The sequence below is a fragment of the Mus caroli genome, chromosome 11 (assembly GCF_900094665.2).
Source record: "Mus caroli chromosome 11, CAROLI_EIJ_v1.1, whole genome shotgun sequence".
In the NCBI taxonomy this organism is placed as follows: Eukaryota; Metazoa; Chordata; class Mammalia; order Rodentia; family Muridae; genus Mus; species Mus caroli.
The window spans coordinates 61,904,352-61,918,110 of record NC_034580.1 but is presented as its reverse complement, the minus strand read 5'-3'; the positions used below and the strand labels follow the sequence as shown (position 1 = coordinate 61,918,110).

The following is a 13,759-nucleotide window of genomic DNA, read 5'->3' as shown; positions in this document are numbered from 1 at the left end:
GGTAGGGGAGTGGGGGGGGTAGGGGAGTGGGGGAGAGGGTATGGGGGACTTTTGGGATAGCATTGGAAATGTAAATGAGGAAAATACCTAATAAAAATATTAAAAAAATAATAATAATAAATAATAATAAATTAAAAATAAAAAAAATAAAATGGCAGTACTTCTAAAAGTAGCCAGTCCAAACAAGGAGCAACTGAAGCTGTGAGGGGGTGGGGTCAATGATGTGATTTGCACTTCTAGTCAAGCAGTGTGTCCCTCAGTTATCATTTCTCATTATTCAATACACAAAGTAAAGCATGACTCTAGGTTGCTGAGTACCAGGGTGGAATTGCAAGTGGAGTTTAGTCCCTGGTTTGATAGTGCCTAACCCCCCCTCCTCCGACCCCCAGCTCTGCTTTTGGCAACTTTCCTAAACAATTAGAACATCATGAACAATCACAAACAACCGGTTCTTTCTTAAGGTCTTTTGGACTCTGATATTGTTGGGTTAGGTGATAATTCACATGAAAAACATTTGTGCCACTCACCTGTCAGCATGAACTGGTAGGCGTTGTCAGAAATGGAGAAGATGTGGGGCGGGGCCTCCTGGCGCTTTTTGCCTCTGTAGGCTGCCACCACCTCTGCGTTATACACTGGCAGCCACTTGTAGGGGTTGACAGTGACGCAGAACAGGCCCGAGTAGGTCTGCATCAAGAGAGGGGACATAATTATTGAATGGGACATTCATCATCTACTTTTTTTAAAAAAAAGAGAAAGACATATTAACCACTCTCTTGATCAAAAGGCCAGGATAGCGAACTCACGTAGATCATCCAGGCTGCGTAACGCTCTTTGAGGTTGTACAGCACAGCGGGCTCGTGCAGGTGGGTCATCATGGCCATGTCCTCGATCTTGTCGTACTTGGGAGGGTTCATGGGGTAGACTTGATCATCTTTTACTGTTACAGTCTGTCCATAAGCAAGAGATATTAAGTTGGGAACTAAGTCAAACTAGCCCCGCAGTGTAGTGTCCCCAGCTCTAGATGGTTTTACTCACAGTTCCACCTTCGGTCTTGGCTGTCACCTTCCCCCCTTCCCTGCTCTGCACCGTTGCTTTTACGAAAGACTCCTTAACATCCACCACAAACACCGATGACTTGGCATCAAAAGGCTTGTTCTGAGCCTCGATTCGCTCCTTTTCAGACTTCCGGAGGTAAGGAGCAGCCTCCCCGAAAACGGCCATCTCGGCGTCGGAACTCATGGCTGCGGGCTATTGGTCACAGCCCAGTGAGAGAGCCTGCCTGGCAAGAGAGAAATGGTAGAAATTCAGAAACTATTAGCATCACATGCATTGTTTTTTCATTCCCTGACAGTTGGGTGAATGCATTGCACCGGGCCTAACCATCTCCCTGGCTCTGGTGTGGCTGAAATGTCAGACTCCTTGTTCCTTGCCAGTGCTGACAAGTACTTAATCATGCATTTGGAAAGGAGTTGTTTGTGGCTCTCCTACTGTGTGAGAAGTCTACTGCTTCCTGCACCTCGTTTGTTGTATATGAATTGTGATTTATATACACACAATATATAGAAGCTGCCTACCACTGGCTTCTATAAAACACAGAGGACAGAGGATGCTAAGATGTTTTCTGGCTCTTTATACTTTTCTCCTTCTCCGATTCATTTCCAGCACCTAGCAGCAAGCAGGGAGTCCTTCTCTTTCTGGCAGCCTTCACACCTCTGAGAACACATGCCGGATGCAGAGAAGGGCTGGGAACTGGCTGCCTCGCCTCGTTAAAAAGAACAATCGGGCTAAAGTTTTAGGGTCTCTCTGGCATGTGGAGAGTTTGGGATTCCCACACTCCAGACTCAGCAGTTACAAGGATTGCACACTAGAATAGCAAGTAGAAATGTGAAGAACTTGGTTTGGCATTATTGTGTTAAAATGACAGTTTATTTTTCCCTCTATCTGCATTTTGACAAACTTTATTATGTTTTGTGTGTGTGTGTGTGTGTGTGTGTGTGTGTGTTCTTTTACTCATACTATTTTGAATATTTCTCTCAGCTTTTTCCTTTAAGGTTAACTTCTTGCCATGTACAAACTCCGTGGACAGTCATCCTATGTAATCCATATTGTAATTTTAAAAGATACCCTTTTTTTGGGAAAGCTCCATTTGGGAAACTTTTTTTCCCCATTTCTCCATTCAAATTGCAATCACTGATACCAAAATTGAAGTACTCTGTCTTGCTGAAACTGCTTTCTCACCATTTAAATTTTTATTTGACAGACTATGAGACAACATGCAGGTTTGTACTTTGGTAAGTCAAGGGTTGATCCATTCCATCTGTCCATTTAGACGTCATCTCACTGTCTCACTAATTAGTGCTAAAAAGCTGTAGCATAGAATGCTCGTGTTTTTTCTTTTTAAAGGAGAAAACTGATTTTGCATTTTGCAATTGCTTCAAAGACAAACTCCAAAGCTAGATATAGAAAGTCTCATGCGCGGAATCCCCAGGACTCCGAGAGAGCATCACACGTGCCGCAAAGGATCTGTGTTAATGAGACCCAGTTTCCTGAGCCCCCCTCAGAGTTTTTCAGCAGAAGCGTGATAAGCCACGACACTGAAACGCTTTTCATTCTTCAACCCCAACAGACACTTTGCAAATACGAAAGATTACTTGCATTCAGAATGAAGAAAAAGCAGGGAGAGAGGGGAAGACCTTACCTTTAGGGATGCAACTTCGACCGTGGGTCCAAACTGTAATTGAAAAAAAAAAAAAAGAAAGAAAGAAAGAAAAAAGCTAATGCCTTCGGATTAAATGCTAGTGTCTCCCAATAAGAGCACAGTTCTTATCTGAGGGGACCAGTAAATGGCTAGGAAGACTAAGACATCTAATTACAATTGCTACAGAGTAACTTGGTGCTTCACTGGAGGAACTGCCAAGGGCAGCAGGAGCCAGGATGTGTGGCATGCACACCAGCAGCCAGGCATCCCTTCCCGTCCACACAGAGCCCTGTCCTCACACCCTCTTACCTTGAAGCTTTATGAGGAAAGACAAGTCACTCTCATTCCAAGGGGTACTTTTATAGGATCAAATATGGAAAACACGTAACCTCCTCCTCTTTCTTAAAACATATTTGGCAAAATGTGTTTTTGGCAAGGAAGGTCTCCAAGCCTAATTCCCCTCATATTAAGGATGTTTGGATATAATTAGAAATATTCCCTCTCACATTGGGTTAAGTATATGAATCAATCTCCTATAAATAATTTGAGTTGTTGGTGATAGGAAAATGATCCGTCCTTGGAATAATGTAAGGTGTTGTTTCAAAGACTGCTGAGTTCTGGAATCCGTGCACTTTGTTGCCTGGAGTTCTTCTGTTTCACTGAGTGCCCTCTGTGAAGGCTCTTCAGCTGCCACACAATTGCAATATTAAACCAAGGAAGCTTTCAGCTCCTCAGTGTAGCTGCAACAACTGTTGCTTCCTCCCAAGAAGATAGGTTTTGTTTTGTTTTGTTTTCAATTCATTGTCCCTTTGGAAGGATGCTTCAAAGCTTAATTTTAAAATCTGGTTGATGAAGAACAGCCAAAGAAAGACAGCTGCTTTTGTTTCCTCCAGTCAGTCACCTCTGACTCACTGTCAAGTCATCCCCTTCCCACTCCTGACCTACCCCCAAATCGTTGCCTAGCCACACGCGTTGTTCTCTCACTAAAAACAAATGAACAAACAACCTCAAGTTGCTTGTGAAAACCTGTTTCCTGTATGAAAATGGATGTGAGAAAATTTTTAAAAATGGGATTTCTGTTTATAAGTGCCAGTAAGTTTGACTTCTCCAGCAGCCTCGGTGGTATATATTTAAATTTTCACTTACAAATAACACCTGGACATTGTTTCCTATTTTAACTCGTGTTTGCTTTGCTGTCTGAATGGCCTGGAATCTTCTCTCTTAGCTAAGGTTGCATGATTGAGACTGAGCCCCCAGGGTCTTGTTTTGCAGATTGCCATGTGTGAACGTAGGTATCTAGAGATGCAGATCACGATGGTCATATGATTTCACTACTGCAAGGGACTCTGTGACCCTCATCCTTCTAACAAAGCAACCAAGCTCAAAGAAGAGAGGACCATCTACTCTCAGAGGAGAGTCACACAGTGGTTTGGACTGTGAGCTAATTGATCTGTAGCCCAGCACTCCGGATGGTGACACTCTATCTAGAGCAGATTGAAGACACCAAGAAGGGTCTTGAAGAACTTTGCATCCGCCGGGAGCTTCCTAGACAGTTACTAGCTGCTTTGCTCCCTCAGGTACATCACTTTGCTTCTTATGTATCTGTTTCTCCATTAGGTATCTGTAAAATGCGACTAACAGTTCTTAGAGCAAATGTTTTCATAATTCTCTGAATAGGATTTGATGGAAATTTTAAGATGAACTTTGGTTCTACTGGTGGGGGTGGGGTTACTTTTCAGAGAGGAGAAAGCGAAGCTTTGGTTTGCTGCTGTTGTTGTTGTTGTTACTACCAAGCTATAAGACACTTAAGCATTGATAGGTGAGATAGGGGGAAAAAACGAGAGAAGAAGAGCCACTACAGCGAGAAGAGCAATCCTGTGCTCTTCCACAAGACCAATGCAAACCAGCTTACCTGGGAAGTTGCCTTCACATGTCTTCATTGAAATCAGTCTCAGACTTGCCACATAAGCCAAGACCTTAAGCCAAGACAATTTTCTTTTGGCTCAGTTGAGAAGTTAGCAATTAGCTTTTACCAGGCACTGTCTAGGAAGACTGTGTTTTTAGCAGTGCATCAAAGTTGTTTCCAGCTCTAAAATGTTAATCTTCTAGGAAAATGTCTCAATAATCTAGATATCTAGATAGCTACTGTGTGTGTGTGTGTGTGTGTGTGTATAAATTTGTTCCTGGTATCTTCATATTGTATCTACATGCATATGTATGCATTGAGCAAACTGCTATGAGATTCTTGGTCTAGTCTTCTTAGTCAATAACTTTATTCATACAATTATACAGGAGGCTACAAAGAATGTGAAAAATAGGCACATAACTTATTTTACCAAATTATAACATAAAATAGTGTTTTGTATGTGTTCAGATTTGATAGGCATCCTACAGCTTTCACAAAAAAAAAAAATTGATGGTTCACATGAGCTATCATGTATACTATGGGTAATTTCATGTTATTAATATTATAATGAAGAATACTTGGTGCTTATTTTCTTTATGCAGTTATTAAACATGGAGAATTAATGACATGGTTAATGTGAACTATCTCTGTAGAAATATACTTAGCACCATTCTTTGTCTAGACCTAGAAAATCGGATTTATGTTATGGGTGGTAGAAACTTTCTGGGATTTGCCAATATGAAGATACCAGAAACAACTCAAAAGAAATAGAAATTACTTCCATCAGAACAGGCTTTCTTGGTAAGTGACACCTTTATCAACTCAAACCATCCCAATAAACCAGATACTTGTAAAGAAGTGTGTGTCTCTGAGTTGCAGATGGGATGTAATTATCACTGAGATGTTGCAAACATTGACACTGCTTTAGGAAGGGGACAAAAGACAGGGCCAACCCAAGGTGATTGCTTGCAAAGGAACTTGGGCTCTTTATTTCCTTACAACAGGATGGAATAGAATCACACAGGCGCATGACCAAAGGCTTCACATTTTGTGCCTCGCTTCGGTCATTCCACAGCATCGGGACTGCCTTACTCTTCGCTTATGATTTTGGTGTGAACCTCCCGGCTCTTCACCCGCAGCTTGTTGACCTGGGACTCAGCAATGTCAGCCCGCTCCTCAGCTTCCTCCAGCTCGTGCTGGATCTTGCGGAACTTGGATAGATTTGTGTTGGATTGTTCCTCCTGAGAATAAGAATGGGATTCTATTAAACCCGTGCTGTAATCTTTCTAAGCTTTGTAGACTGGCAGAAACAGCGCTTGGTATGAATAGAGAAGTAAAATCTTGCCCTTTCTAAGATTCTTGCTTCCCACTGAAACTGTTTTATGATTAGGGATTGGTGTCTCAAAATTATCACATCACAAATTTTGCAAACAAAACGTAATTTTGGAAGAATCTTATTTGATTGTATCTGTGTATTATGTATGTATGTATGTATGTATGTATGTCTTCATGTGTGTATGCAGACCCTCTTGATGAACAGAAGAGGGCGCTGGAAAGCCTGGAGCTACAGTTGAATGTTGTTGTTAGCTGCCTGGAGTGGGTGCTGGGAACCAAACTCAGATCCTCCGAAGAGCCACAAGTACTCTTAATGGCTGAACCACCTCTCCATCCTCAACAACCAAATTATCTGAATGGATATATGCCATGAATAAAGCAAAAGGAGACAAAAAGATCAGAGAAACAAGAATATAAATAAATAAATAAATAAATAAATAAATAAATAAATAAGACTAGGTGGTTAATGCTTGCTTTTAGGTAATGACAGTTAACTGAAGTTAATTATTCCTCGTCATAGTAAGCATGATTTCATAATCATATAAAACATGAAAAATGTCCATTGAATTTGACCATAGGTTATTTTGACGTAAAATGATTATTTCTGCTGCTTTTGATATAACGATTGTATTGACAGATTCTCGAATAAGGCATCTTCACATTGGAGGATTTAAGCCTATTTCCTCACGGATAGACAAGCCCTTAGGATAAGTAAGGGTTTCAGTGTTTAGCAATGTGTCCCTGCCGTGGCAGCAGTCCTGGGGAAGGCTGCCCTCGCTTCTTCCCCTGTCCTCCCTTGGACCGGTTTTGGTATGAGGGTTATGCGAGCTTTGTAATGTGAATTGGAAGGCTTTGCCTCTTTCCCATGCTCTTGAACTGCTTACATAGCTGGGGATTATCTGTTCCTTGAAATTTTGACAGAACTATCTGGACCTGGGTCCTTTTCAACAGTAATTCTGAAGTAAGTTTTTAGCCCAGCTTGGTAACGCACATTCTCCTGGGAAAAACAAAAGATCAGAATCTTTGTGACTTCAGCTCTTTGAACTGCTATACACATTACACTAAAAACACTGCTCTATGTGCAAGACCTGTCTCCCTTTATATTCCTTTGGCGCTATTTGTATGTCTCTAATTTTTTCGTTAAACTAGCTATATTATATTTGCTTCATTGATTCTCCAGAAGGTATCAGGCATTACTAAAATGTCATGTTACAAAATAATATTCTCTAACCGATTCATTTCTTTTCTTGGCTTCATTGCATTATGAGTATTAATCTCTAAATTAGATATAAATGTATTCATTTATTTTTAATTTGATTCATACTAAAAGCCTATAAAAACCATTGCTTTATAGGCATTATTAATCCTCTACACAATTTGGCTACATTCCATATATCTGTAAAAGTCAAATCTTCCTTTTATTATTGTTTATAATAAATAACAATCTGGTAATCACACGTTTCCAATATCTATTTTAGCCTGAGTTATTTTTTACTTTTATTCTATATTTTATGTGTGCAGATATTTTGTCTGGATGTATGTCTGCAAACCACTTGTTTGACTGGTACCTATGGAGAGCAAAAGAGAGTGTCAGATCCCCGGACCTGGAGGCAGAGATGGTTGTGGATGCTGGGAATTGAACTCAGGTCCCCAGGGAAGAGTAGCCAGCATTCTTAACTGCTGAGCCATCTCTCCAGTGCCCAAGAGTTATTTTTAAGTTTGCTTGTTAACAGCTAGGTGTCTGGGGATTTCTGCTTATGTATCTTATCTCTGTACCACTTTGTCCTGTCACAGCCTGGAAGAACAACCTGAATAATTTCTGCTTTTAATTCTTCTTGTGGTTCCTTTGTAAGCTGAGATTTTCCCTTAAAATCAAGCTATTGATACTAGAAACAATATGTGAGAAGCAATAAGATGTATAAAGCCCTAACGTACAGAATCTGTAGAACAGTTTCTTTACTAAATGGGATGATACAGTGAATTATTTAGTAGCGTTTCCCAATTCAAGGACTTGACTATTCTCTATCCTAAAGATACTTACAGCCTCCTCAGCTTGTCTCTTGTAAGATTTCACTTTTGCCTGGAGTTTATCCACCAAATCCTGAAGCCTGAGAATATTTTTTCGGTCTTCTTCTGTCTGTAAGATTATAAGAACCATAGGGTGCGCTATCACTGTGAGTGTCTCATATACATCTGGACGGGGCTTAGCTGCTAAGTACCACTGCCTACCTGGTAAGTAAGCTCCTTCACTCGCCTCTCGTGTTTGCGCAGACCTTTGACGGCCTCGGCATTCCGCTTCTGCTCACTCTCTACCTCACCCTCCAGTTCACGCACCTACAAAAGGGAAGGCTCTGAAGAAATATGGTCCAATGCGCCATTGGAAACCTACAGAAATGTACAAACACGGGGACACCCACCCTGGCCTCCAGTTTCTGGATCTGCTTCTTGCCGCCCTTCAGCGCCAGCTGCTCAGCCTCGTCCAGACGCAGCTGCAGGTCCTTCACGGTCTGCTCCATGTTCTTCTTCATCCGCTCCAGGTGGGCGCTGGTGTCCTGCTCCTTCTTCAGCTCCTCTGCCATCATGGCGGCCTTATTAGGAAATCAAGAAAGCTCTTGAAATCAGTAGCTCCCACTGCTCACTGAGTGCAGAAATGTGACTCTACTCACATCAGTGATGGCTTTTTTGGCCTTCTCTTCTGCATTGCGAGCTTCCTGGACGATGTCCTCCATCTCTCCCTGGATTTGGGAAATGTCTGTCTCCAGCTTCTTCTTGGTGTTGATGAGGCTGGTGTTCTGGTTGGAAATGAGTGTTACACTTTCTTATGCTATCAAAGTACTTAGTGGTAGTTATTTCTTGAATATCATAAGATAAAAAATTTTAAGTAAAAGAAATGTTTCTCAACATTAAAGAGCTTTGTTATGTATCACAATTGTGAAAAGAAAAATTAGAGATGCTGAGAGAGAGTCAGCACTTTGACGTGCATTAGAAGTGAAATAGCCTTATGATTTCATAGTTGTCATTTACCAGACTGTCCATGCACATAAATAAAATTGCAACAGATGTTTGTAGCATGACATTTCTTCACAATAAAAATGTCAGTGTTGACAATAAGAATGACTAGATATGCTGACACAGTAGAGTGTGGTCACCCATAAAATGCTCTAGAAGAGAATCAAAAACAATTGCTAACATAAAACAGTGAGAGATTTCTCATTCAGAAACCCAGTAAAAATTGGCAAAAGTTAAAATCTGGCTGTTACATTAAAAATTACAAGCTCTTATGTTCTGAGATGCTTTTACTGCCAGGAGGTGTTTGTGCAAAAGCCCACCTGAGTGTGGAGGAGCTGCACGCGCTCACTGGCGTCCAGCAGCTCCTGCTCTGCAATCTTCCTGCTCCTCTCAGTCTGCTCCAGCGTGGCCCGCAGCTCCTCGATCTCAGCCTGCAGCAGGTTGGCTCTGCGCTCAACCATGGCCAGCTGCTCCTTCAGGTCCTCCTGGCCCCGGAGAGCATCGTCCAGGTGCAGCTGAGTGTCCTGTGTAATAAACCATCATTGAGACACTGTGTCCACAGGCAGGGTCACACCACTCATCTGGGACCGCCTCTTGGTGCCACCTACCTTGAGGATGCCTTGTGTGTTCCTGTAGTTTCTCAGGGCCTCGGCAGCCATGCGGTTGGAGTGGTTCAGCTGGATCTCCATCTCGTTCAGGTCTCCCTCCATCTTCTTCTTGATTCTGATGGCGTCGTTCCTGCTCCTGATCTCAGCATCCAGCGTGCTCTGCATGGACTCCACGACTCTAATGTGGTTTCTCTTCAGCTGGTCGATCTCCTCGTCCTTCTCAGCAATCTTCCTGTCGATCTCAGACTTGACCTGGTTCAGCTCCAGCTGGATACGCAGGATCTTTCCCTCCTCGTGCTCCAGAGATGCCTTCAGGACAGCGAGAGGCAACATTAGCAAACGGGGAACAAGCATGATGCAGTGTTACTACACACAGAAGACTGTGTGCTGTGCCTGTTTGCATGCCCTGTAGGTGGACTTAATTCTTCCTCTATAAGTTGGTTAACCGTGCATGCAGCCTGTACCTCTGCTTCTTCTAGAGCAGCCTGAAGTTCACACTTCTCTTGTTCGACTTGTTTCTTAATTTTCTCCAGTTCATGGATGCGCTTTCCTCCTTCTGCAATCTGTTCCGTGAGGTCAGAAATCTCCTCTGTAAATAGGGTGAAAAGCAGGTAAGGTTGTGGTCAAGGCATGGCATAGAAGAGCGAGCATTCCCTCCGAGTCATGGGTACTGTTGAGAGAGAAAGGGCCTTACGCTGTAAGTTCTTATTCTCTCGCTTCAGGGTTTCTAGCTGATCCAGAGACTCCTCGTAGGCATTCTTCATCTTGAAGAGCTCAGTGCCCAGGGAGCGGGCTTCCTTCTGGGATGCCTCAAGCTCAGCATGGGTTTCCTCATACTTCTGCTTCCACTCTGCCAGGATCTGAGAAAACAAGAGCAGTGAGCTGCTGTGGGTGATGGAAAAAGATGTGCCAAGCAGAGAGAGGATGCGTCGGGAATCACCTTGTCGAAGTTTCTCTGCTTCTTGTCCAGGGCAGCACAGGCGGCATTGGTCCTCTCCACATCCAGCATGAGGTCCTCCACCTCGTTCTGCAGCCGCTGCTTCGTCTTCTCCAGAGAAGCACACTTGGCGTTCACGGCTTCTACGTGCTCCTCAGCTGCCTGCAGACGCTGAGCCAGCTTCTTCCTTGAAGATTACATGAAGTTTTAGGAAGAAGAAACCATATTAAAGATATGAACTATCATCACATTGAAGAGTATCGAAAACTTCATATTGATGTTATTCATTCACTCAACAAGATTCACTAGGGTCCTCTTAGAACCAGACATCATGAATACACAGCGGTGAACAAGACAAATGTCGCCTCCTTCATGGAGCTCAGACAAGAGAGAGACATCAACAACAGTCAAGTCTAAAGTTGCTTAAGAACACCCTTCAGATATGAATGCAGTGAGGAGTAATAAAATGCGGTGATTTGTGAGTGAGAACTCTAGCTATTTAGGGAAGGTCATGCTAAGAAGACAGAGTGAACTAGTGGGAGACCAAAAGGAACTGTTGTGTACAGACGGAGCAGCCAGTGCAGAGGTAGCAATGAGCTTGGGACATTTGTCAAAGAGTAGCAGGCTCTGGAATTCTCAATTGTTTGTTACCTTAACTGGATTTTAAGTCAGCAGGAGGTCGGGGATATGTTCATTTTACTGGGGGATTATTATGGTAGTCTAGAAGACAGAAGCTAGTTCGCAATGACGTGGCATGGATATGTAAAGTTTTCTGCACATTCTTTCCCAAATGTGCACATACTTGGCCTCCTCCAGCTCTTCCGTGCGTTGGATGGCATCCGTCTCATATTTGGTCCTCCATTGGGCCACCTCACTGTTGGCCTTGGACAGTGCCCTCTGCAGCTCAGCCTTAGACTCCTGCTCCTCCTCGTACTGTTCCCGCAGCAGGTCACAGTCATGGCGGGAGGACTGCAGGGCGTGAGCCAGCGCGTTCTTGGCCTATGGAGATGTTCACATCTTCATTGTACTAGATATTTAAATATTTATTCCCCTTAACGATGGTGGAACTGGCTCTTTCTAGGGTCAACTCGTGAAACAAACTGCAGCCATCAGCCTTAGATTAATAATCACCTTTACTTCCTCTTCAAGCTGCCTCTTTAGCTCCTCAATCTGTTGAGTGAATGCTTGCTTCCCCCTTGATAACTGAGATACCAGCGCTTCCTTCTCATCAAGCTGCCTGGAAAATTCACCTGGGAAACAGAAGAAACAGCACTAATGTTCTCTAAGTAAAGAACAAACTCTGAAACCCATTTCAGACGCAAATTTAACTCAGCACCCCAAATAGAGAATTTGGATGATTAAATTACTTACTGATATTTTCGAGCTCTGTGCAAAAATCTCTACGTTTTCTAATAAAGCTGGCATGGCAACCCAGAGGAATAAATACAATGTACATTCCTTTTCTCTCCTCGTAGTAAAATCTTATTTCTATGACAATATGCAAAATCTAGTGTTGACTGTCAAAATGAGGATCTAAAAAAATCTGCTTCCACAGATGTGTGTGTGTGTGTGTGTGTTTGTTTGTGTGTGATTGCTACAATATTCATGTGAAAGGCGACAACTGTTTGGAGTTCTCTTCTCCCACTTTCTGTGGCTTCTAGTGTTTGAACTCAACACTGCAGGCTTGTGAGATGTTGCCCAGTGAGTCATCTTGGGGATTTTCTAGGGACACTTGAGAGATGGGCCTGGGCCTTGCTTCCTTCAGAAATTAAGTTCACACTGACATAAACAAGAGGACCTGAAGGGCTGGGGACACAACACAACTTCAATGCAGACTACTTGCTTAGCATGTGTGAAGCCCTGAATTTCATCCCCTGTGCTGCAAAATAGGAATGGCAACAACAAAAGATGTGAGCTGAGACAGAAACCCTGGGATCATGCTGGAGTGTCTCCTGATTCCAGAGCCTCCTCTGTGGATAAATCCTCAAGGCCTTTTGGATTCAGAGCTTGCACTAGTCATGACTTGGATGTAGGCTGATTCTCAGCCTTCTGGTGAATCACCGGTATTCTTAGTCGCTTATATTAGATGCTCACATCAGCAGTTCATTTATTCTTAACTACCTCATCTCTATGCTCAGACAGCGTTGAAGAGAGAGAATTACCGGATTCGGTCTGCAGTCGTCCTCTTTGGGTTGTCAGGTCGTTGATCAGTCGCTGCTGTTCTTCCTCCTTTGACTTCAGCTCACTCACCTGGTCCTCCAGGGTGCGGCACATCTTCTCGAGGTTTCCCTAAGAGAGAGAGAGAGAGAGAGAGAGAGAGAGAGAGAGAGAGATGACAAAGCTTTGAGAGAATGGATAGCCTTTGCTGCAGCTAGTTTTCCTGCAAAGGAAAACATACTTCTTTGAACAAATAAATCAAATTATTCTAAATTTAATATAATCTAGATGATGTCTTTCCTTTTACTGAAGAGAAATTATGAAGCTGGATGCTATAGTAATATGAAAATTTGAAGATTGGACTCTGATTTTTATAATTCTGTAAGAACTATATGATCTGTTCTCTACGAAGTTATTAAAAAATGCTTCACTCCTTTTCCATATACTAGAACATTGTTATACAATACAAAATATGAGCGACCCTAATTTGGAGAGCACAAGTGACTGTGCTATGTCACTTATCAACAACAGAGGGATGGATTCCTGTGCTTGGCTTCTTTGAATCCCATATCTTCGTATGTAAAATGGAAATACTAAAAAACACTATCATTTCTCTGGTATCTTTCTGTACTCCTCCTGCAAATGACTTAATGTCTAGAAAATACCCTGTGCAAACTGAGGCATCCATATGGATTAGTGTCATTAATATCCATTTTCCAAACATGTACCTTGGCCTTAGACACTGTCTCTACATTACTAGCAAGGTCATCGATCTCCATCTTCATCTCGCTCTTCTCCTTCTCCAGCTTCTGCTTCACCCGCTGCAGGTTGTCGATCTGCTCCCCGAGCTCAGCCACGCTGTCTGCGTGCTTCTTCCTCAGGGTGGCTGCTGTGGCTTCGTGCTGCAGGGTGGCCTCCTCCAGGTCCCTGCGCATTTTCTGGAACTCAGCCTCTCTCTTCTTGTTCATCTCGATCTGGGCTGAAGTGGCTCCGCCAGCTTCTTCCAGCCTCTCGCTGATCTCCTCCAGTTCCCGGGAGAGATCAGAGCGCTGCTTCTCTGCTTTGGCCCTGGAGGCCCGCTCTGCCTCGATTTCCTCCTCCAGCTCCTC

At 43.0% G+C, this 13,759-nt stretch overlaps 2 protein-coding genes across 3 annotated transcripts in view; both read right to left on the bottom strand.

The window, feature by feature from the left end:
- The window catches only part of Myh1 (myosin heavy chain 1), a 25,376-nt gene extending 22,346 nt beyond the window's left edge, over positions 1-3,030 (bottom strand). Inside the window, exons 1-5 of one of the 2 annotated variants that reach the window (XM_021175700.2) lie at positions 3,008-3,030; positions 2,699-2,731; positions 1,036-1,279; positions 804-947; positions 528-684 (exon numbers count right to left, since the gene is read on the bottom strand). In XM_021175700.2, the coding sequence (XP_021031359.1) occupies positions 528-684; positions 804-947; positions 1,036-1,239 (505 nt within the window). In that variant the 5' untranslated portion in view covers positions 1,240-1,279; positions 2,699-2,731; positions 3,008-3,030. Of the gene's footprint in view, positions 1-527; positions 685-803; positions 948-1,035; positions 1,280-2,698; positions 2,732-3,007 lie in introns of those variants that run through there. The other variant, XM_021175701.1, reaches the window with a different exon arrangement.
- A 2,662-nt stretch (positions 3,031-5,692) lies between these two features.
- The window catches only part of LOC110304608 (myosin-2-like), a 26,583-nt gene continuing 18,516 nt past the window's right edge, over positions 5,693-13,759 (bottom strand). Inside the window, 14 exon segments of the mRNA XM_021176019.2 lie at positions 5,693-5,845; positions 7,981-8,076; positions 8,169-8,273; positions 8,357-8,527; positions 8,606-8,731; positions 9,269-9,472; positions 9,557-9,865; positions 10,021-10,145; positions 10,251-10,416; positions 10,497-10,680; positions 11,296-11,492; positions 11,625-11,743; positions 12,656-12,782; positions 13,379-13,759. The exon segment at positions 13,379-13,759 is cut by the window's right edge and continues 33 nt beyond it. Coding sequence (XP_021031678.1) covers positions 5,693-5,845; positions 7,981-8,076; positions 8,169-8,273; positions 8,357-8,527; positions 8,606-8,731; positions 9,269-9,472; positions 9,557-9,865; positions 10,021-10,145; positions 10,251-10,416; positions 10,497-10,680; positions 11,296-11,492; positions 11,625-11,743; positions 12,656-12,782; positions 13,379-13,759 — 2,463 coding nt within the window.